Source organism: Chrysemys picta, chromosome 8 (genome assembly GCF_011386835.1).
Source record: "Chrysemys picta bellii isolate R12L10 chromosome 8, ASM1138683v2, whole genome shotgun sequence".
Taxonomy (NCBI): domain Eukaryota; kingdom Metazoa; phylum Chordata; order Testudines; family Emydidae; genus Chrysemys; species Chrysemys picta.
Window position 1 is genome coordinate 109,558,826 of NC_088798.1, and position 23,156 is coordinate 109,581,981.

At 63.7% G+C, this 23,156-nt stretch overlaps 2 protein-coding genes across 2 annotated transcripts in view; one reads left to right on the forward strand and one right to left on the reverse strand.

Annotated features, from left to right (window-relative positions):
• Positions 1–1,339, forward strand: part of CDHR2 (cadherin related family member 2) — a 28,752-nt gene extending 27,413 nt beyond the window's left edge. The window contains 3 exon segments of the mRNA XM_065555191.1: positions 145–225; positions 410–479; positions 1,019–1,339. Of these exon segments, the coding sequence (XP_065411263.1) occupies positions 145–225; positions 410–479; positions 1,019–1,189 (322 nt within the window). The 3' untranslated portion in view covers positions 1,190–1,339.
• Positions 1,340–2,259: 920 nt separating this feature from the next.
• GPRIN1 (G protein regulated inducer of neurite outgrowth 1) lies at positions 2,260–19,113 on the reverse strand. The gene is made up of 2 exons (XM_005282273.4): positions 19,000–19,113; positions 2,260–8,912 (listed from the first exon to the last, which is right to left on the reverse strand). The coding sequence occupies exon 2, from the start codon at positions 8,862–8,864 to the stop codon at positions 7,140–7,142; it is 1,725 nt and encodes a 574-aa protein (XP_005282330.2). The 5' UTR covers positions 8,865–8,912; positions 19,000–19,113; the 3' UTR covers positions 2,260–7,139.
• Between the last annotated feature and the right edge of the window lie 4,043 nt (positions 19,114–23,156).

Sequence of the window (23,156 nt, forward strand, 5' to 3'; positions counted from 1 at the left end):
AGTGGCTGTGCTGTTGTGTTGTGCTGTCTGTGGTTGTGTTGTGGTTGTAGTGGCTATGCTGTTGTTATGTTGTGCTGGCTGTGGTTGTGGTTGTAGTGGCTGTGCTGTTGTTGTGTTGCTCACCCCTGGCTGTTCTCTCCCCAGGGCTAACCCCGTGCTCAATCTCATGTTGGACGCCCCTGCGGACCTGGGCTTTGACGAGGACTCCAACTCCGACGCCGCCAGGTGGGACGGGAACGTGTCCTTGGGGGGCTGGGCTGTAGTGCCCCGGCCCCCATAGGGACCAGCCCAGGGAGCCCGCCCTGTGCCCTTGGTGTCCCCTCAGCCCCGCGGGTGGGCGCTCTGACCAGACGGGCACTGCCCAGCCCGACCACACCCTGGCTAATCTGTGCTGCTCCCTCTCCCACAGCCTGAACTCGCTGGACGAAAACATCGTGGAGAACCTGGCGGAGGGCAGCCCTGGTGCCCCGGAGCTGCAGGTGGGTGAGCAGCCCCCGTGCCCACCTCTACGGTGGTGGGCATGGCCTGCGTGGCCGCGCGCTCTGCCCGTGGGACACCCACTCTGGCCATGCACTAGCTCTGCCTCCCCCACGCTCTGTGCCAGCCTGTGGGCAATGGCCGTGGCAGCTCCCTGGCTTTGGAGCCCATGTCGTGTCCTCGCCTGGCAGCGCCATCGCCCTTCACTGGCACATCTGGGGGTGGAGGCTGAGGGGGAGGTGGGGATGGGAGCCCAGGACTGGGGGCGGCCGGCACCATGGGGGGGTAATTAACGATCCCAGCAGCTGTCAGACACTGGGCTGCTTGGTGGAGCCAGGACCCCAGCTGACTAGGGAGGGCAGCCAGGCTGGGGGGAGGGGCGGGGCACCCCTGGGGGCTGGCACTTCCGTGCGCTCACAGCCTGGCTCCCCGTGGTCCAGCCGCGGAGGACGCCATAGCGGTGGGTCCAGCTTGTGGCTGGCACGGGGCAGTTCTGCTGGGTGCACTGTGGCCACACGACTCTGTCGCTCTCCCTCCGCAGCTGGGCTGGGCGGGGGCTCCGGCACAGCTGGGCGGCTGTGAGGAGCCCCTGACGGCCGCCCTGCAGGGCCACCGCACGACTCCGGCTAGCGAGCCGGCTCGGCGACCGGGAGACCCCAACAAGGCAACCTTCACCTTCAGCAACCCCTGCCTGGACACCACGGACCTGTGAGAGCCCTCGGCTGGCTCTGGGGAGGAGCAGCCACAGCGCAGCGGGACTCGTGTGGCAGCTCCCCGTGGAGCGCTGGAGCTACCTGCTGGCTCTGTAATGGTCCCGTCCCCGCCAATAAACCTGCCCAGCCTGGGGCTGGCAGTCCCCCTTCCCGTGTGTGTGGGGGCCTCGCACAGCGCCCCAGGACTGTCTGGGCCCCGTGCTCGCGTGGCTGGCTGTGAGGAGCGGGACTTTGGGAAGCAGGGCAGGGGGCTGGGCCATGGGGAGCGGGGTAGGTCCAGCGTGGGCAGTGGTGGCATTGGGGTATGTGTAGCTGCCTCTCCCTGCTAGAGACAGTGCCTGGGGGTCAGCATGGGGCACGGGAGGACAAGGCACAGGCCAGGAACTGGAGCCTGCTGGGCCCTGGCTTGGGGCATCCCCCTGGGCCGTGGTACAGCATGGAGTGACTGGGGGGAGGGGGAAACCCTGGCACACGCTGGGCTGGCTCTTCCCTCGGCGCTTGGCACAGCCTGACACCGGGCCCAGGCCTGTGTGGCCCCCGCCTGGCTGGTGCAGCAGCCCCCCGTGGCGCTCAGACACTGCAGCCTATGCCCCTGGCAGTACCCGCCACAGCCGTCAGGCTCCCCAGTGACATTTCCGGCACAGAGGCCTGGTAGCCTGGCCCGAGTGCAACGCATGGGATTGCTGCCCTAATCCCCCCCACGCACACTGCAGGGAAGAGGCTGCCCAGGGAGAGGCACACAGGGGTGCCCACTGGGGCTGGGCAAGGCAGGGCTCATGGGGTGTGCAGTGGGGTGAGGGCACACACTAGGGCTGGGCATGCAGGGGGCTCTGGGCACTTTGCAATGCCGGCTAAAAGACTTTCCAGAGTCCAAAGGCGCCCGAGCAGCGTCAGCCAAACGGGCCGTGCCCCAGGGAGGCGGGAAGTGTTTCTCCCAGGGGCCGCTGGGGATGAGGCAACCCCAAGCCAAGCGCCGCTGCAGCATGATGGCCCCCTGGAGCAGTGCCCGACGCCCCCCAGGCCCAGGAAAGACGGTGCTTCCCCCCCGGGGGGAAGGAAGGCCCCCAGGGCAGGTTTTCCAGGTTTTATTACCCAACATCCAAGTTCACAAGTTTTACCCAAAAAAACAAGGAAAAAGAAGAAGTAAATGGCGAAGTCCCGGCAGCCGCCTGGCCTGGCTCAGTCCTTGTGATCTCTGCGGCACGCCAACGCTGTCCGGAGACCAGCATGCCAGGCGGGCAGGCCAGCTGTGCCACGTCTCCAGCCAGTGCCGCTGGATCTGCAGGCAGATTGTGGGGACCCCACCACCGGAGCACACATGCCCCCGCTCCCCTCTAGCCCTGTCTGAGAGCTGTTATGCCAGGGGCACGTCGCAGACCTGCCCATGCGGCTACAAGGCACTCGGGGACGAGCAGGCGACGTTCTGCTGTGGGGGGCACAGGTCGGGTGTGGGACTGGGTGCCATGGCCCAGTGCCTGTGTGCCGCTGCTGAGTGTACCAGCCCCCTTGGCTGTGCCAGGTGTGGCCCATGGGGCTGCCACTGAACGCCCCTGCCCATGGCGTGATGAGCAGTGCCAGGCCATGGCATAGGCTGGAGGCAGCGGAACAGCAAGGGTGGGCTTTGGGGGGGGAGGCTGACCAGCAAGGGGCTCCAGTGGCTTGGGCCAGCTCTGTGCCATACTCCACTCACCTCTGATCCCCTTCTAGTGCCCCACTGCCATCACCCTGTGCCTACCCCCCAGCAGGGCCACCAGGCACCTGTGCTCTGGCCAGGCGAGGTGCAGGGAGGCAATGTCTGTCCCGTCCGTCCCCCCCCTTTGCACGCGGGGTTTGTTAATGTGCTCGTAACGGGGTGAACTCGCCCCATCAGCCTCGTGGCTCTGGGAACGCTGCCCCGAGCGGCTGGGCCCTGGCAGGCTCCACCTGGCAGCGTGGGCACAAGTCTGGATCACTGAGCGCTGGAGCCAGCACAGGTGACTGGCACTGTGGGGTGCGCCAGGTGTCACCCTCCCCCACAGCTACCTGGCCAATGCTGCAGCCAGTGGAAGCTACAATCTGCCCCCCCCCCCCGGCCAATCGGGACTATTCTGTGGGGATCAAGTGCTTCCTCATTGGCCAATCAGCTGCCCGGGAATCCTGTACACTGATTGGCTGAAAAGGTGCACTTCAGCCAGTGAGTGAGCCCTGTGTGCTGATTGGCTGGAGAGGCAGGAATGTGATGGGCTCTCCCTGGGCTGCCCTGCTCCCCCTGGGAGCGCATGGCTCCCCCCCCTCCCCTGGGGGCAGAGCTGGTGCCCAAGGGCCAGGGTGGGTCCTCGTGTACATGGGACACACCCATTACCTGGGTAGGGGCAGGCCAGGGTATCCTGCAGGCTGATTGGCCGGGAAAGTCACATGATTGACACCTACTTCAGTTGCTACCATCTGGCTTTGCAGCATGGCCTGGCAGAGCAGGTGGGGCACCGGGGCCTCCGCACTGGGCTATGGCCTGGCAAGTGCCCCTGGGTGAGAGAGACAGCAGGGTAAGGGAGGGATGTGGGTAGAGCCCGCAGGCACCTGCCTCCAAGCACCCCTGCAGCTGCACCCCAGTGCCCTCTCCCCGCTGCCCAGGCAGGGCCTCTGTTGGGACACCCCGGAGGGGTGGGCTCCAAGGCGTGTGGCGTTGAAACTGGGCACCTAGCACCCACTGCCCTTTGGGCCTCAGGGTTCATAGGGCCAGGTTCCCCCCAGCGGCAGGACTGCAGGGACGTGACTCTCGGAACAAATGGGGACGCCTGCTCCAGGGCTGGGCAGCCCAGGGGGGCAGACACGCCTGCCATGCCCACCTGCACCAGGCCAGCTGCCTGCAAAAGCTCACGCCCCACGCTGGGCCTGCGCCCCGCTCACTGCCCCCGGCTCAGCAGGGTGCATCCTGAGAGGCACCCAGCCCAGAGAGAGAAGCAGCTGGGTCCTTCTCACCACACGCTGGCTCTGCATCTCTCTCTGGCCCCCTCCTGCCTGGGCCAATCCCCAGTCGTGCCATGGAGCCGGGCACCTCTCTGCTCCTTTCCCGCAGGCAGTCAGCAGCCCCCAGCTCTATGGACCTGGGCAGGCGCTGAGGAGCTGGTGTTGAGGGTCCTTGTGTGGAGCAGGAGCTGCCTCGTGCAGCAGGCTAGGGTCACTGATCCTCGTGCAGCAAGCTAGGGGCACTGATCCTCGTGCAGCAAGCTAGGGGCACTGATCACCACCATCAGCTCCCCGGGCGCAGCCTCTGCCCCCACGTCCGCCTGCGCTCCCACTCTGCAGCTCGGGCTCAGGTCGCTTTCACGAGCTGCACCAGGGCAGAGGCCCAAGCAGCCGGGGGAACGGGGGGGTGAGGTCTTTACACAGGAACCACCAGCAGGCTCTGTCCCCAGCCCCACTGCGGTGTGGGCTTTGCCAGGGTGAATGTCGGAGCAGCAGGGGCTGGTGCTGCCCCCAGCTCTGGCCGGGGTGTGTCCTGGAAGCGGTGACTCCCCCCCTCACATACCCTGGCACTCGGCTGATCTCAGCCTGCCCGGTTTGTTTCCAGAGACAAACCACGAAATCCCACCATGAAGGAAGTTTGTAGAAGAGGAAAGAAAAGGAAACGGCTCCTCACGCCACCGGAGCAAGCAGCTCTGGGGGGAAACGCCGCCGCGCGAGTCCTTGAAAAAGCCAGAAAATTCAAACACAGTTCAATAAAATCTCCCCTGAAAAACCCCGAACGTGAAAAGTGCCAACAAACCCCTTTGTGATCTGAAAACCACGTGGACTTCAGGGGCGCACGGCCACGCCCCAACGCAGGGACACGCAGACCCACAGGGAGATGCACGGTTGCGCCCCCATGCAGGGGGACACAGACACACGCACACGCAGGGACCCACATATGCCCACGCAGTGACATGCACACTCAGGGACCCGCAGGGACACCCAGACACACGCACACGCTGACACACACACACAGACACATGCACACGCTGAGACGCAAGGCCCCACAGACACACACGCAGGATGCCCAGACAGGACATGAACGTTGCCCAGTGGTCTGGGTTTCTCAGGCAATTGGCTTGGTTTGTGGCCTTGAGTCCAAGACCCCCTGCCCCCCCGCTCTGTGGAGCCCGCTGGGGCACCTGGCTACTGGTGCCGGGAGCGTGATGAGCTGGGATCCCGCTGAGAAGGGAGCACAGGAACCTGAGCTGTTGGGTCAGAACCAGCTCAGATTCCAGCCCGTCTGCCAGGTCCCCGCTGAGCCAAGGGGGAGCGGGAGGGACCTGCCTTGCCTGACTGACATGAGAACAAAGGCCACAGGCTGGGCCCCTGCCCCCACCCAGCTGGGCCGCTGCTCCCTAGGCCCAGGCGGCAAGCAGAGCCTGGGGGTCCGTTACTGGGTCCGGCAGCACCAGCCCCTCTGGCCACACAGGCCTGGCCCAGCCCCACTGGCCCCTCCAGCTGCTTGGCTGTAAGCCGGGAGTTCAGGTTAGTTTGGGGCTGGACTCCCAGGGGCCTCCTGAAACTCCCCCCAGAAACCCAGTTGCCCGGATCCTGCACCTCCTGGTCTGGCGATGGCAGACACCACTCCGTGCGCTGGGCAGGTGCCATTTCCCCGGCACGAGGGCTAAGGCCTGCAGCCCAGCTGCTCTCCTCTCCGGGGCTCTCGCTGGGGGCTCAGGGCTCGGCGCTTCTCCACTCACAAGCCCTTTGGTAGGAGACAATTGGGCGGCCTGAGCTCTGCTGCCAGGGCCTGTGCCATCTGCCGGCGCAGCTACGCCTCCCTGCCCCACCCACCCTGGCACGCCCACTGAGCACCTGTGCAGCGGGCGGGAGTGGCCAGTGGGACGGGGAGGCTCCAGGGACGCACCACGCAGCAGCGCCTGCCCCCGGGTGCTCCGGTGTGGGGAGGGGAGGGCTGAGCTGGGGCAGAGGGCTACAGGCTGCCTCCCCGTGCCACCGTGGGGAGGACACCCGTCTGCAAAGCTTTGAGCTCACTCGAGGGCGGGAGTCGGTGACAGCGGCTGCAGAGCCAGGAGCCTCTCAGGACCCGGAGCGAGGCCGGAGTTTGTCTCTCCAAACCACAGTGCGATACATGAGCGCCGGCAAAGCCAGCCCAGGCCAGCCCAGCTAGCAGGGCACAGCCTGACTGCAAAGCTTCCACCACCTCCCCGGGGAGCCTGGCACAGCGGGCGCCTGGCTCGGAGCAGGACTGCAGCTTTGCAGGGCGGCAGAGCGCGTGGTTCCAGCCGCCCAGGCTGACGGGAAGCTGGAGTCTCCCCAGAACGCACAAGGGGCAGCGGGACTCTCCGGCGCGGCCAGGGCTCAGCTCCAGGCACCGGGCGCTGTCCGGGGAGCCAGACCTTAGGACCTGGGCCGTGGGACTTTAAGGTAGCCAGTGCTGTTTTGTGCTTTGGGAAACTCAGCTTGTGACCGGGGGAAAGGCAAGGAGCCGGCCCCCTGCCAGACACGCTCCCAAGGGCTGGTCCACAACCACCCCCACCCCTTCCGCTTTTCTTCTGGCCTTCCCATCACGGGCTTCACTGCACAAACCCCAGTCCCCACCCAGGGGTGCCCAGATGTTGCCCAGCAGAGGGACGGCTGTGTCAGCTGCACCCTGACCCCAGATCTCAGCAACCCCTCCTGCAGACCACGGTGCAGCATGTGGGGATTACGTGTCCCAGCATGCAGTGCTCCATCTCAATGGAACCAGACATTGCTGGGTGAGCATTGCATGCTGGGGCCTGAAGTCTCTGCAGGCCGCACCCTGCCCAGGCGTGCAGCTCGGGGCGGGGCAGTGTGGCCAGTGTCTGGGCTGGGTGAGCCGGAGACCGTGGGGTCCAAGTGCCTGGAGCTGCTGAGCCTGGGGCCAGAGGGGTGAGACCCCAGCCCCCGGGATTGCCTGAGAAACCCCACGACCTGGGCTGGGCTGCCGTTCCCAGCAGGGCGCGAGCGGCTGCCTCACTCCGCGGCGGGGCCAGCCCGGGAGCAGCAGCGGGGCCGGCGCACGCTCTGCAGAAGCGCCCGGAACATGCTGGGCGGCCGCTTGACTTCCCCCTTCTGCGGCGCCCCCTTGATGGAGCTGGCCCGGGTGCTCTGTGGCGTCAGCACCACCTGCCGGCCGTGCTCCTCGATCTGCTTCTCCAGGTGCTTCTGGATGGCCATGCCCAGCACCTCCACCTCCATGGAGGCGCCGTACACCTCCCACGTCATCCCCTTCTCGTCCCAGCTGACTTCCCGGATGGGCTCGGGCGGCTCTTCCTGCGCCCCCTTCACGCGCACCTCGGGGTAGGACGCCTGGGGAGACTTGGCCACCGGCGTCATGGGCCCCGTGGCCACAGACCTGGTCTCCACTGGGATGGAGACCTGCATCTCCGCGTCCTTCTTGGAGGGCTTCAGCTCCGGGCCCGGGCTCTTCAGGCCCGAGGGGCCTTGGCCCCGGCTGTGGAAGGTGAAGGCCGAGGACCCGTCCGGGGGGTTTATGGGGCTGATGGCCACGGACACCAGCGACACTCGGCTGCCGACCTGCGTCCCGGTATCCTGAGTCCCAGCGTCCTGCGGGGGAGGAGTGACCTCAAACGAGTAGGTCTTGGAGAGCAGCTCCACAGTCCGGGGCTCCCGGGCAGCCTCCTCCCCAGGCCCCACCTCCGTCCCCGTTGCTCGTCGCGGCTCCTGAACTGGGCTTCCCTCCGCAGTGCTCTGGGGCAGGACGCGTCCCCCTCCGGCCTCAGCTGGAGCCGCCCGGCTCTCCCCGGACTTGCTGGGAGCAGCAGCAGAGGGGGCCTCTGGCGCGGCTTTCTGGATGGAGAGAGGGGCAGGGGGACTGGTCTCCTTGGCTCGGGCTGACGCTGCTTCTGTTCCCGGGGTGGATTCCTTGGTCCCTTCCGGAGAAGGAAGCGCCATGTCCCTGTTGCCCCCTGCCCCTGGGGCAGCCGGGGATCCCAGCTGGGCCTTGGGCTCTGCCAGAGACGCAGGTGCTTTCCCACCAGCGTGTCCACAGGGCGTGGCCACGCCGTCTTCGGACAACGGCGCTGCGCCGGGGGCTCCCACGCTCCAGCAGGACACGGCTCCCTTGGAGGCCCCAGGCTGCTCTTGGCTTCGGTCCTGCGGGCACATGGGAGGCACCGGACCCAGCTCCGGACTGACCGCGGCGACTCCGGCACCATCTGGCTCAGGGTCTGTGTTGGCTGGTTCAAGAAATGCAACGTGTTTCAGAGCGGCCGGAGCGCAAGGTGGGTCCTTGCTGTGCCCCTTGAGGCACGGCCCCGGGCTGGCCACGGCAGCACCCGCCTCCGCTGGAGGGCCCTGGGGGACGACGGAGCCATCGGGCCGCGTCAAGGGGCCCGAGCTCCGCTCGCCGTTCTGTCCCAAGCTGGCGACAGGCGTTCGCTCGGCCCCCTTTTCCAACGGCCCCGCTCCCGCTCCGGGGCCCTTGAGAGCCAAGGCCCGGCCGCCAGCCGCGGGCTCCGGCGAGGACTGCTGGGCCATGGCGGGGGCCTCGGCTCGGCTCTCTGTGCTGCCTTGGCCGCCGGGCTCGGTGCCGCCGGGCTCGGTGCCGCAGCAGTTCCTCATGGCCAGCGCGCCGGCCCCACAGCGGGAGTGGTGGAGGTAGCCGCTCGTCGCGTCCTCAGCCGCCCCCTCCTGTGCGAGCAGCTGCAGGGTCTCTGGCTCCTCAGTGCTGCCCATGCCTCGGCCAGGGCTCTCCCATGCTACTCCACCGCCTGGCGTGCGGCTCTGAAACAGACAACAGCAGGGTTACGCTGCAGCCCTGGGCCGTGCTCCGTTCTGCACCACCTCCTCCCGGCCGGCCCCACGGGCCTCCCACAGCCCCGGCTGGGGCCCCTTCGCTGCTAAGGAGACCCCGGCTGCCTCAAAGCAAATCAGCCCCAGAGGAACCGGAGCCGCCCGTGCCCAGCTGGAGAATGGGGGGGCCCACACTGGAAAGACAGCGTAGTGTGATGGGGAGCAGGACACCCCAGCCACAGGCTGTGCCCACCGCCCACAAGGAGCAGCTAGAGCTGCGTCCGCCTCTGCCCAAACTGTCGCTGTCCTGCGTTGTGCCAGGCCGGGGGCAAGAACCGGGGCCTGTGCGTGGACATTCCCCGCCCCCGCTCCAGGCTCCGCCCCCGCTCCCGCTCCAGGCTCCGCCCCCGCTCCACGCTCTCTGCCCCCGCCCCTGCTCCAGGCTCCGCCCCCGCTCCACGCTCTCTGCCCCCGCCCCCGCTCCAGGCTCCGCCCCCGCTCCAGGCTCCCCCCGAGGGCAGAGCTTCAGCCTTGATGGGACCCAAGACCAACCCAACAGGACCCCAGTTTCCAAGCAGAGCCCAAGGCCCCCTGCACCCGCGGGGTGAGGCCCTCAGCTGCTCCGTACGCTTCCAGCCCATCTGTCTCGGTACAGACAGCGCCTCACTGTCAGAGCTGACGTGCGCCCACACGCACTAAATGCCTGACCAGCTCCAGGCCCGGCCGGTCACAGCCCCAGTGCACGTGCAAACGAGGCGCACTGTTGTGCACACGTGTTTCCTAACGCCAAGTCCATGGAAGCGACGTGCCGGGCTGGGGTGGGCGTTGGTGGCCGTGGCACGAGTGTGGGATGGTGCAATGGTACGGGGGCGAGTCCTGCTCCCCACCACAGCCCAGGTGCGTGTGTGGGCATGCACCTGCCCCCTGCCCCCTTCCCTGCAGCACCACCTCCGCCACGCCCTTTGCTATTGCAACATTTGGCCTCCCCGTCCCTCCCCAACGGGCGCCTTGGTGCCCGCGGGTGGCAGAGGGGAAGGGAGGATTCTAGCTTTTCTCGACGTGGCCAGGCAGAGTTGAGCCTCAGCTCGTGGTGCCCGCGGCACGGCCAGCGGCAGAGCCAGGAGCGCTGGCCAGGCCTCCCTGGAAGGAAGGAAAAGGAATTTCTGGCAGGCTGAGGGAGGAGAGAAAGAGGGTTATTTGGAGCTGCTCTGAGGGCTGGGGTGTGAGACACCCTCCCCCCAGCCCAGGCCAAGGTGGCTGCAGAACGGACACCAGGACAAACTGGGTCCTGCAGCCTCCTGCAGCCTGACCCCTCCTCCCCCTCCGCACAGACCTCCAGGTCTCTCCTGCAGCCGGGCAGGTGAGCTCCTGTCCCCTCCCATGCGTCCCCGATTTCGTCATTGCTGGGGCCAAGGCACCCGCAGCGGCCCAGCTCCAGCCACCCCCGGCCTCCCTGGGCAGCTGTGGCGATTCAGCGCCAGCTCCCTAGATCCATGGGCCAAGCCCACGCCTGGGGTAACCATGGAAGCCGACAGATTTACACCAGGTATTGATGTGGCCCCACCCACCCAAAATCTCCTAACGAGCAGGCAGGTCTGGAGGCGGAAATTCTGTGACTTTCAGCAACTTCTGCTGGGACAGGCTAGGGGAGCAGGTCCCGCCCCGGCCCGGATCCGCTCGCACCAGGCAATGGGGCTCCCCAGGGCTTCCAGGGGACGCCGAGGGGCAGGGGCCCCTTGTGGGGCAGAGCTGCCCTGAGCAGCCTCCCGGTGATCACCCCAGCCCAGCCGTCGCAGGGGCCCATGCCCCCGCCAGCACCAGGAATGGGGCGGGCCGCATGGCCTTATCAGCTCCATAGCGAAATGCAATAGGGGGCTTGCCCCGAATGCTCCCCCCCCCCCGGGAAGGAGGGGTACCACCCCCAGCTCGCAGACTGGGCACTGAGATACCGAGAGCTGGGGCCACCCCTGTGAGGCCAGTGCCCACCCTGGCACCCAGGAGCTGCCAGAACGTGTGTGGGGCCCAGCCTCGGCTGCCCGGGAGATCTGCTCGGTCAGCGTAGGTCCTGGGCCCCCTCCCCCGTACAGCAGCGCAGGAGCTGGGGGGCAGATTCTGGCGGGACTCATGGGACGAGCTGGACCAGGGAGGTTGGGGCAGAGTCCACCCAGGCAGCTTCAGGGTGCACAGGCCTTGGGGGATGTTGCACCGGGGGAAATCACCCCCACAGAGTGGCACCAGCCATGCCAGCATCCGGAGTCCTGGCTCCCAGCCCTTTGCCTGTTTCACTAGCCCATGTCGTCTCTCCAGGCCCGGGGTCCCACGGCCCCCACTTGCCAGCTTCCGTCCGGCCTGCACTAGGGACACACTGGAACCACCGAGTGTCCTCGAGCCCCCGGCCCAGCGGGTGAGTGGCGGCTGTCGCTCTCTCTGTGCCCACTGGTGTAGTACCCAGCTATGGGCAGCCCAGGCTCTGAGGGGCCTGTAGGGCACGGCCTGGTCACATGCACTGCACTGTGTGTGCGCAAATGGGGGTGACACCACAGAGCGGTTAGGGGGATGGTGCATGGCTGGTGCAGGGGATCCAAGCAGCTGGGGAATGGGCAGGCGGCAGGTACAGGGCTCTGTGTCGGGTAACGTGGGGTGGGGGGCAGGTACGGGGGTCTGCACTGAGGGCTCGGGGGAGGCAGAGGGTCAGGGGCAGGTGTAGGGATCTAGGCAGGGAGCACAGGGATCAGGCTGTCGGAGCAGGTAGAGGGAGATGTGGGAGTTGGGTTGGTAGGACAGGTACAGGGGGGCTGGGTTGGGGTTGCAGGTACAGGGGGCAGGTACGGGGGGCTGGGTTGCAGGGCAGGTACAGGAGACAGGTACGGGGGGCTGGGTTGGGGGGCAGGTACAGGGGGCAGGTACAAGGGGCTGGGTTGGATGCACAATATTTTACAGAGATCAGTTCGCAGCTGTTGCTGTCCCCTCCTCACAGAGGTTCCTGGGCCCAGCCCCAGCCCTGCCCGTCTGCCAGTGCCTGGCTCTGACGTTATTGACACAGCCCAGGACCGGATAGATCATTGTTGCAACCAAAGTCCTGTAGTGGCACCAAATCTTGTATAAAGGGGGTCAAATAAGGTGTCTAAGACAAGGTTATGTTTGCTGGTTATGATGATGCTACCTGTGTGCATGGATCATTTTTGTATTTAAAGTTATAAGTATTGGCTCTAGACTGTCTGTATTTCAAACTTGTGCTATGCTGCTGGGAGACACCCTAGACAAGTTGGTGTTAGCTCTGCCTAGCCTGCTTAATGGCCCATTAAGGACCATCAGCTATACAACTGACCCATTGAGAGAAGGCAGATACACCTTGTAACTGAGCAAGGCAGGGACATGCCTATGGACAGAACTCGAAAGTTCTTTCATGCCATGTGCTGGGTGGCTTGCTTTTGGAACAAAGGAAGCACAGGTCACATGGCAAGGGACTATAAAAGACAGCTGCAGTTTCTCCATCTTGTCTTCAGTCCTGCTTCATACCTCTGGAGGGACTTTGCTACAAGCTGAAGCTCTGAACAAAGGACTGAGGACCCATCCCAGCTGGGGATGTTCCAGAGACTTGATTTGAACCTGCGGTTTATTCTATCACTGCTACAAGCCTGAACCAAGCACTTTGCCATTACTGTATATCATTGATTCCATTTAACCAATTTTAACTCTCACCTTTCTTTCTTTCTTTCTTTCTTTCTTTCTTTCTTTCTTTCTTTCTTTCTTTCTATCAATAAACCTTTAGATTTTAGATTCTAAAGGATTGGCAACAGCGTGATTTGTGGGTAAGATCGGACTTGTATATTGACCTGGGTCTGGGGCTTGGTCCTTTGGGATTGGGAGAACCTTTTTTCTTTTACTGGGGTATTGGTTTTCATAACCATTCGTCCCCATAACGAGTGGCACTGGTGGTGATACTGGGAAACTGGAGTGTCTAAGGGAATTGCTTGTGTGAGTTGTGGTTAGCCAGTGGGGTGAGACCGAAGTCCTCTTTGTCTGGCTGGTTTGGAACCCAGCCTTGGGCTGTAACTGCCCTTGTCGCGAAGTGTGTGGGACTCAGGCCCCCGTACCCCCGGCTTCCTGCGATTCCCCATGACTCTCAGCCAGCCAGTAAAGCGGCAGGTTTATTGGAGAACAGGAACACAGTCAAGAGCAGAGCTTGTAGATACAACCAGGACCCCCTAATCAAGTCCTTTTGGGGGTTCAGGGAGCTTAGACCCCAGCTTGGGGTTCCCTGCATTGCACCACCCAGCTCCCAATTCAAAAACTCCCAAATCCCTCCAGCCGCTTTCTTTTCCCCTCCCCTCTGCTCCTCCTCTCCTTTGTTCCCTCTCCGTGCAGAAGGTGTCACCTCTCCCACCCCCCTCCTGGCTCAGGTTACAGCTCAGGTAACTCAATGTAACTCCCAGGCTCCATTCCCAGGTCCAATCCGCCCTGCTCCCTGCTCCGTCCCAGCCCTGCTCTAAGCAATTTGTCCTGAATTGATAATCTGAGTTGTGTCCCGCCAGAGGCCGCATCGTTACACTGGCACAGAGAGGGGATGCCTGGCATGCACCCCTGGGACTCAGCCGGTTGCATCACAGGCTCCTGTAGGCCAGCGTGGCCTGGGTCACACGCCCTGGCCCCATGTCACCCGCCAGCAGCCCTGCGGTGGGAGGAGCGCAGGGTTTGCCAGGGGGCTCAGAGGATGGTGCCAGACCCTCTGGCCTCTCCTTGGCAATAGCGCCAGCACAGGGAGGGGACACGCTGTGCCCTGAAGCCTGGGACACAGGGCTTCCCATGACAGAACTCCACCCCTCCTGCCAAGGAACCCTGGGGCATGAGTCGGCGTCTGCCCAGCCAGATGGGAAGCCCAAGAGAAGCTGGATCAGAGGGGGACGGGGGAAGCTGATCTTAAACACAACAAAGAAGCTTACAAGAAGTGGAAGATTGGACAAATGACCAGGGAGGAGTATAAAAATATTGCTCAGGCGTGCAGGAGTGAAATCAGGAAGGCCAAATCACACTTGGAGTTGCAGCTAGCAAGAGATGTTAAGAGTAACAAGAAGGGTTTCTTCAGGTATGTTAGCAACAAGAAGAAAGTCAAGGAAAGTGTGGGCCCCTTACTGAATGAGGGAGGCAACCTAGTGACCGAGGATGTGGAAAAAGCTGATGTACTCAATGCTTTTTTTGCCTCTGTCTTCACGAACAAGGTCAGCTCCCAGACTGCTGCACTGGGCAGCACAATACGGGGAGGAGGTGACCAGCCCTGTGTGGAGAAAGAAGTGGTTCGAGACTATTTAGAAAAACTTGACGAGCACAAGTCCATGGGGCCGGATGCGCTGCATCCGAGGGTGCTAAAGGAGTTGGCGGATGTGATTGCAGAGCCATTGGCCATTATCTTTGAAAACTCATGGCGATCGGGGGAGGTCCCGGATGACTGGAAAAAGGCTAAGGTAGTGCCCAACTTTAAAAAAGGGAAGGAGGAGGATCCGGGGAACTACAGGCCAGTCAGCCTCACCTGAGTCCCTGGAAAAATCATGGAGCAGGTCCTCAAGGAATCAATTATGAAACACTTAGAGGAGAGGAAAGTGATCAGGAACAGTCAGCATGGATTCACCAAGGGGAAGTCGTGCCTGACTAACCTAATTGCCTTCTATGAGGAGATAACTGGCTCTGTGGATGAGGGGAAAGCAGTGGATGTGTTATTCCTTGACTTTAGCAAAGCTTTTGATATGGTCTCCCACAGTATTCTTGCCAGCAAGTTAAAGAAGTATGGGCTGGATGAATGGACTATAAGGTGGATAGAAAGCTGGCTAGATCGTCAGGCTCAACGGGTAGTGATCAATGGCTCCATGTCTAGCTGGCAGCCGGTATCAAATGGAGTGCCCCAAGGGTCGGTCCTGGGGCCGGTTTTGTTCAATATCTTCATTAATGATCTGGAGGATGGCGTGGACTGCACCCTCAGCAAGTTTGCAGATGACACTAAACTGGGAGGAGTGGTAGATACGCTGGAGGGTAGGGATAGGATACAGAGGGACCTAGACAAATTAGAGGATTGGGCCAAAATAAATCTGATGAGGTTCAATAAGGACAAGTGCAGAGTCCTGCACTTAGGACAGAAGAATCCCATGCACTGCTACAGACTAGGGACCGAGTGGCTAGGCAGCAGTTCTGCAAAAAATGACCTAGGGGTTATGGTGGATGAGAAGCTGGATATGAGTCAACAGTGTGCCCTTGTTGCCAAGAAGGCTAAGGGCATTTTGGGCTGTATAAGTAGGGGCATTGCCAGCAGATCGAGGGATGTGATCGTTCCCGTCTATTCGACACTGGTGAGACCTCATCTGGAGTACTGTGTCTAGTTTTGGGCCCCACACTACAAGAAGGATGTGGAAAAATTGGAAAGAGTCCAGCGGAGGACAACAAAAATGATTAGGGGTCTGGAGCACATGACTTATGAGGAGAGGCTGAGGGAACTGGGATTGTTTAGTCTGCAGAAGAGAAGAATGAGGGGGGATTTGATAGCTGCTTTCAACTATCTGAGGGGGGTTTCCAAAGAGGATGGATCTAGACTGTTCTCAGTGGTACCTGATGACAGAACAAGGAGTAATGGTCTCAAGTTGCTGTTGGGGAGGTTTAGGATATTAGGAAAAACTTTTTCACTAGGAGGGTGGTGAAGCACTGGAATGGATTACCTAGGGAGGTGGTGGAATCTCCTTCCTTAGAGGTTTTTAAGGTCAGGCTTGACAAAGCCCTGGCTGGGATGATTTAGTTGGGAATTGGTCCTGCTTTGAGCAGGGGGTTGGACTAGATGACCTCCTGAGGTCCCTTCCAACCCTGATACTCTATGATTCTGTGATTCTAAGCCAGGCTCTCTGGGCCCTCATGGGGTGCACTGCAGCCAGTGCTGGCTCGAGCCCTAGAGAGCTGCCCGGGCTCGGCGCCAGGGAGTGTGACACAGCGGATCCCTGGGACGGTGGCTGAGCTGAGCCCGGCTGTGCAGCACGGTGCCCATCAATGTCCAGCTGTGTCTTCATCACACCCTCTGCCGTGCCGCTGCCCGTCCGACTCGCTGTCTCTGTCCTGAGGGCTGTAACCAACCCCTGCCTGCCAAGCCCAGAGCCGCGTGGCACCGATCCCCAGGCGACTAGATCCACCAGCGCTGGGTCCTGCCCTCTCACCCCGGTGCAATCCACTGACGTCCCTCAGACAGGCCCGTGCGGTGAGGATCCGCTGCTCCCCCCCATGCCCCAGCCAGACTCTGTTACGGTTGGGACACGTTCTCCAAAAGCCCCTGAACCTGCCCGTGCAAAAGTAGAGGCCGATCCGTGCACGTACCAAGCCCCTGCCTTTGCACACCAAGCTGCTCACAACCAAGATATTCCTGCACGTGCACGAGGGCGTTCACGCGGAGGGGGTGCAAACGCGGCCTGTTCTGACAGCAGCTGCGGCTCCCGAGCCCGTGAGGATCCGAGCGAGGGGCACTGGGCTGACTTTGCGCAGAGAGCTAGCGCCACGCTCGGGGGTACCTGCGATCCTCAGCCCTGGCCAAACTCCCACTGGAGGTCGGCATTTCCCTGCCACACACTGGGTACCGGATTCCTCCCCCGCTCCTGCCCTTGCTGCTGGGCGGCCCTGCTCTGTGCTGTCAGACAGCTGCAGGCTTCACCCCAGAGGTGACCGCAGTGGCGAGTATGGCTGGAATCCTGCAGGCGCCGCGGATCTCAGAGCAGTCTGCTGAGCACTGGCTGCTTCTCCCCGTCTCCAGCTGCTCCACAGCATTGAAAGAAGCTAAAAATACATCGTTTTCCTACCGCTGCTTCTGGCGATGACACATGGGAGGAGAAAGGGGAGTGATGGGAGAACATGGAGGGGAGGGGGCTGGTGACGGAGGACAGAGAGGGGAGGTGGGGAGCTGGGTGAGGGAGAACGGGGAGAGGGGAGGTGGGGGTTGTGAGTGAGCGGGAGGGGGGCCGGCCAGGTGAGGAGGTATCCACCGTATGACAAGGTGCCCAGCCCAATGAGCGAGGGTGATCCCTGCTCTCCACGCCACCCTGCCAGCCCCTCCTCCGGGCAGTGCCCAGCCGCGCCGCACATGGGGAGCCCAGGCGCTCAGCTAGGCCTCGGGGCCAGCCTTCCTGCTGAACGCAAGGAGCAGAGAAAGGGCAGGACAGGGCAGGGGACGCGGGTGCTGATGGCACATGCAATGGGGCCACGTTCATCACGGCTGCGCTGGTGTTGCATGGCTCTGAGCGAGTGACACTGGCCAATGCCAGCGCAGCGCCAGGCAGAACGTGCTCCCTTGTGCGAGCAGGAATCCGGCTTTTCCGCCTGGGCCCAGAGCGGCCTGTCCTGCCTGCGGGGGGGAGGTGTGACGTTGCCAGAGCAGAACGGTTCACCCCGCTGCATTGGGGGCACAGGGAATCTAGCTGCCAGCAGGTGTGGGGGCCAGCGGATGTGGTGACGGAGCACGGCAGGAAACGCCGCTCCCAGAGGGGTAAGATCTGGATGCGAGACAGCAGGGGCCTGCTCGTTCCGGTGCCTGCTACTCTCCTTCGGCGTCTGGGCAAATCCAGCATCACCCACGCGCCGAATGAACGGCGGCTCGTTGGGAACTACAAAAGCAGCTCACGCCCCGGCCCCACCAGTCGCACCGTGGCTCTGGGTCGGACGCTGATCTCCCTGGGGAAGTCAGCGCCACCGGCAGAGCGCCGCATTCTGCTGAGCCAGGGAGCGACTGGACTGGAGGGACGCCGGAGCGCACGGGGCAGAGAGCCGCCCCCCCCAGCTCAGAGCTCGCCTGGCTCCTAGTTCCCGGGAGCAGCCAGGCGGTAACAGCAACTTTGTTATGGGACAAACACCCCGGGCCTAGACTGCCTCCCAGCCTGTCTGCTGTGTTCCCCACGCTTCCCTCTCCAGGCCTGTCCCGCCAAAGGGGGCCGCGCATTCGCTGGGCTGTGCTGTTTAAAGTCAGGGTGGCAGCAGCTGTGTAGGAAAAGCAGCATCTCACATCCACACCCGGCGTGAAGTGCTTCCCAGCATGTTCAGGGTTTCGTTTGGTTCAATGGCTCCCAGCGCCTCCCCTGCTGTAACCCCCATTCGCCGCACACCACTGCCGGGGCCCTCCCCTTGGGGTACCCTGGGCAAGGGGCCTGCAAAAGCCACAGCCCAGCGCTGAACGTCCCTGGGGTGCTCAGCCCACCTAACCCTGCTGCTGGCAGGTCTGGGAATCGGACTGATCCAAGAGTCTCTCTCTGGTCTGTGCCTGGCTCTGGGAGGTGTTTGCCGGGCCTGGCATTGCCAAGCACGGACCCAGAGGAGCAATTGCCTTAAAGATTCGCCAGGTACAAAATTCCAGTCGCATTGGAGGCTTTTCCCGAGGGCTGATCCGTTCCTCTCTCGCCTTCCCAGGTGTAGGAATCTGCGTTCAGCGAGGGTCCCCCTCCACCCGCACACGCGTGTGCACATGTGCACACACACACACACACACACACACACACGGAGCAAATCCTCCTCGAGGACCCCCGCCCTCAGCCCAAAGCCACTGTCACCAGACAGGCCAAGAGAGCCGGGCTGGGGCCAGGCCCTGGCCCAGGCAGGGCAGGTGCCAATGGGCGGGGAGGCGGAGATCCTGCTCTGGACAATAATAATTAACGCGATGGGGCCGGGGGGGGGGGCACATCTGCAGGATGAAATATTGCACGGATCGCTTGTGCCGCGCGAAAGGGGCCGGGGCCGGTCTCCTCGGAAACTCACATCTCCCGGTGCCCCCCAGGGCCGGATCCCCCGAAAACCCGGAGCACGCGGCCACGACACACACCCAGCCCCGTGTAGACACGGCACCGGCATCGCCAGCGCACAGCCCGCTCCCCGGCTGGCACCCTGGCACATGGCACCCCCGCGCCCCCAAGGAGCCCCGCTCCGCGCCCCCAGGGGCAAGGCGCAAACCGGCCCCCGGGATCCCGCACCCAGGCGGGGGGGGGGGCGCGTCTCGCCAGCCCTGCCCCGGCCCCCCCGCGGCTCTGTCCCCTTCCCTCGCTCGGCGCCCCGCGCCCCGCCCGTGCGCACTGACCTGCGGGACCCCGGGGAGCCCCGGCCCCGCGTCCGGCTCGGGGAGACGCGCCGCCCCGCACCGCTGTTCCAGGCGCTGCCGGCTAGTGCAGCTGGGAGCATGCGTGGGGGAGGCGGCGGGTTTCGGGGAGAGGAGGCGGGCGAAGCAGCGAGCCGCACCGCACCGCTCCGAGGGGAGGCGGGCCCGGCTCCGCGGGGCTGGAGCTGCGGCCATGGGGCAGCCCCCTGGGCACAGGCAGGGGCGCCTGCCCTTGGCTCTCCCGGTCCCTGTAGGCACCGAGCCCTCTCCTGGGGGGCTGCCCCCGGGAACCCTGCAGGGCGGGCGGCTTGGTGCCAGTGGGCATGGCGAAGGATCCCGAGCCCCTGCCACAGGCCGGCGGGGATGTGCCCTGGGTACCCGGCACACAGAGTCAACGGCCAGTGCTGCCCCCGGCCCCACGGGACTCCAGGCCTAGGCACTCGCTGGGCTCACCCTGGAGCAGGCGGCTCCAGCGTCCAAGCCAGCGAGAGGTCAGCAGCCATCCCCACCCCACAGATCCCCGGGCGCTGCTGGAACTGGCTGGGCAGAGAGACAGACGCCCGCGCCCAAAGGATACCAGTGGGAGCTGGGGATCCCAGGCTCTCCGCCCTGGCGCTGGGGAAGCCGGTGCCGGCAGGTCAGGGTGGTTCCCAGAAGGAGGCGAGCGGGCGCAGGGGTCACCCTGGCACGAAGACTCCGATGTTTCCCCTTGGCAGGGCACGGCTGGTACCTCGCTGCCCTGGGCAGAAATGGAGCGTGGTGCCCGTGAGAAGTGCCCGCTGACAGCTCTGGAGATCAGAGGCCTCCACCCAAGCAGGGCCAGCGGGCAGAATGCCCCACCTCGTCCTGCCAGTGCCCCTCCAGTCCAGCCTGAACAACCCTCTGGGGACAGGGGAGTTCAGCCTCTCTGGCCCATGCAGCTCCAGGGGGTCGTGCCTGAGGCTTTGTGACTCACCGCTGCCCCGAGACCCCCAGCTTCTTTCCCCTGGGCCACCGGCAGCTGTCGGGAGAAGACTTGATCAGATTGAGTCCAGTGCTGGGTAACGGCTCCATTCGGGTCCCTGCTCCCCAGAGCTAGACATCCCTGGGCACGAGCACTGGGCGTCGCTGGCCACTCGGACAGGGTGGGGCTGAGTTGGCCAGTGGATTCTGCCCATCCAGCCCCGTTCTCTTGGCTGCTGGGAGCTGGGCCCTGCAGACAGTGACACCATGTTACTCAACCTGGTAATTTTCCAGTTTGTGTGGGGGGAAGATGAGCCTTTCCCATCCTCCCCTCTCAGCAGCAGTCGGCTCTTTCCCCTCCCCGGGGCTCTGCGGTGAGCTGGCACCCCTCTGCCCTGCCTGGATCAGCAACATCAGTGTGTGTGTGTGGGGGGGGCAGTGTGCAAATGCACCCACAGCCTGAACCTACAACCCCCCACCCTGGCCAACTCCCTGCTGACCCCCACGCTGGAGCAGCCTGGATCCTGAAGGGTGGGGAAGGGCTGTGCCAGCGCCCCTGGCCTCTCCGCCCCACCGCCCTGGGTGCCCGCCAGGAAAGACCTTGTCCATGCAGGAAGGGAGGGGCTGGGTGACCGGGGAGGGGAGGACATGTTCCCCAGGCGGTGCCGGAAGGGAAGGCCGTGGCTCCACACACAGGGTCAGTGCGTCCTGCCAGCCTCTGCCTCTCCTGCTACCGCTCACAGGCTCAGCACTGAGGGGGTGAGGAAACCTCTTCTCTACAGGCCGCAGGTTCTTGCCTCTCCCTGTCTCCCCCGCCTCCACCCATTGCTCGGCGGATTCCCCCTTCTCTCCCCGCTGCGCTGCCCTCTCAGCTCTGCCTTAGATGGGCTGGTTCCAGCGTCTCCCTTTCCCCAAGGTAGCTGAGCGCCAGCGGGGCAGCCACGCCATGCCTGACTCCATTGCTGGTGCGTTAGCAGAGCCAGGCTGAGACCTGCAAATGCTGCTGGTGTGTGGGGTGGGCTGGGGAGGTGATGCCTTTCTCATGCCCCCGGCACTGGCCACCCGTGCTCCCTTGTGGGCCCAGGGCAGGGATCTGCACCATATCCCCTGCTGCGGTGACATCGCAGGCGTGAGCTCTGGCTTCTCTATCACTGCCTGGCCGGCAGCAGGGTTTGCCCCCGGGAAGGAACAGTGTCCTGGTGCCAGCGAGCTCCATGGCTGTGACCTGTGCCAGGCCCTGGACCCTGGCGGGGGCCACTAGCAGCTTCTGGAACACAGATACTCAACACATTGGGACGGAGCAAGCGGGTATGGCTCTTCCATGGGCCTCCCCAGCCACACAGAGAAACCAGCCCCTTGCTGGGGACAGCAGCCCGGCCAGCAGGCTCAGGAACACTCCCTAGCTGTGAGCTGCTGGGGGGGGGGCAGGGGGTGCCCACTCCCTCTGCACAGCAGAGAAAGCTGCAGTGGAGCTGGCATGGGGGGAGGGTGGCGCTGGGTTGGGTGCCCTGTAATTTCCTTGTTGCCACCTCTGCTCTGTGGCTGTGACTCATGCATGAATCACCCTCCAGTTGCTAATTCGCACCATCTTTTATTCCTCAAAACAAGGAACTGTAACTAGCGCTGCTTTCTGCTGCGGGGGGAGGAAAAGGGGCCGGGCGGGGGGTGAGCAGGGTGCCAGTTCCCCAGAGGGATGGCAGCTGCAGGAGCCCGTCACAGGGACCCTGCCATGGCTCTGTCCCGGAGACAGCGTAGACAGAGTATCCAATGCCCTGTGCCTCTCCGTCAGCCTCCTGCATCTCCCCCCACGTCCCAGCGGGGGCATGGCCGTGGCACGGGGACGCGCTGTGATCCTGCGCCATCGACGTGAACCCCAGCACTCAGCCGAGTTTGGCGCTGTTGCCACTAGAGCCCAGGCCCTGCCCAGGCGGGGTGGGGCTCAGATCCCTGCGCACCTGGGCACGCTGGGGAGTTAATTATGGGAAGGTTTGTTGGACGGTCCAGGCAGAATGTCTGGCTGGCAGCTCCCCCCGAGCCAGGGGAGTGATTCACAGCGGTTCTGCTGGGGAAAGGAGACGGTCAGGAGATGCAGGGCTCTTACATCAGGCCCGTACCGCAGACGAGCTGGGCTAGGGGTAGTCTGGAGGCTGGTGCAGTGGCTGTCACTGGGTGGGTTGGGCTGTCGTTCCTAATGCAGGGCAGGCTGGGTCTCCCTGCCCTCTCTCTGCCAGGCGAGCCACTCTGCCCTGGTCCAGAGCCCAGGCTGCAGCTCCAACCTGTCAATCTCCCCACACCCAGGCTGCCCGCAGAAGGGACAGCTCAGGGCTCGCTCCTCGCCAAAGAAGGGCTGGGTCCATGGTGCTTTGGGGTGAAGAGCCAACCCTGATACGGTTCTGTGGAGCCCCCTCTGCCTTGCTCCCTTTTCACCCCCCAAACCAGATGGGAAGTTTAGCTTTCAGTAAAGTCCTGTAATGATTGAAAGCAGCGAAGATAAGAGCTGACTAGATTCCCGCTCCCCACAGCTGATCTGGACCGGAGAGCGTCTGTCTGCCCCTTCACACTGCAGGTGGCCGGAGTGCCCACAGCTAGGTGGTGCTCCAAGGGCGTGCAAGGAGGGGGCTCAGGAGGTCTGACATGGGTTTGGGCAGCTAGGGCGGCTGGCCTGCAGCATCTCACGGCGCGAGGAAGGGCTCAGACAAGGCGGTTGCTCCAGGGGAGCGTGCCCTAGACTCACAGAGCTAGAAACAGCGATAAGACTCTACGCAGACCCAGTGAGAGGCATGTGGGACCCAGCGACTGGGTCTGCAAACGACGGACTGGTGAGCTCAGGACTCCAGTTGTGACCCGTTGGCCAAGCTGCAGCCACCCGTTTACCAACCCGAATGCCTCCAGCACACGGACGGAAACGACCCCTTTGTGCTGCGCTTTTCAGCTGTTACTTCTGTGACTTCTCCTAACGGGCAGGCCCGTGTGTATGTGTGTGCAGTGCTTGCTCCTGGTGGGGGCTAATGGAAGCGACCCCTACGAACAGCAGCTCAGATCCCCAGCACGGCCTGGGAGTGGGAACTCCACCCACCGACTCTTCTCTTGGTAACTTCAGCAAATTCAGGACCGCCGGAGGGCTCCTGGGGCCAGGAGCTCTGCCACCTCGCTGGGAGGGGTGGAGCAGCACCTGCTCTGTGGTTATTTGGATAGCC

Excerpts from the sequence above, each read along its gene's own strand:
- GPRIN1 (XM_005282273.4), bottom strand. The coding sequence starts at position 8,864 with ATGGGCAGCACTGAGGAGCCAGAGACCCTGCAGCTGCTCGCACAGGAG.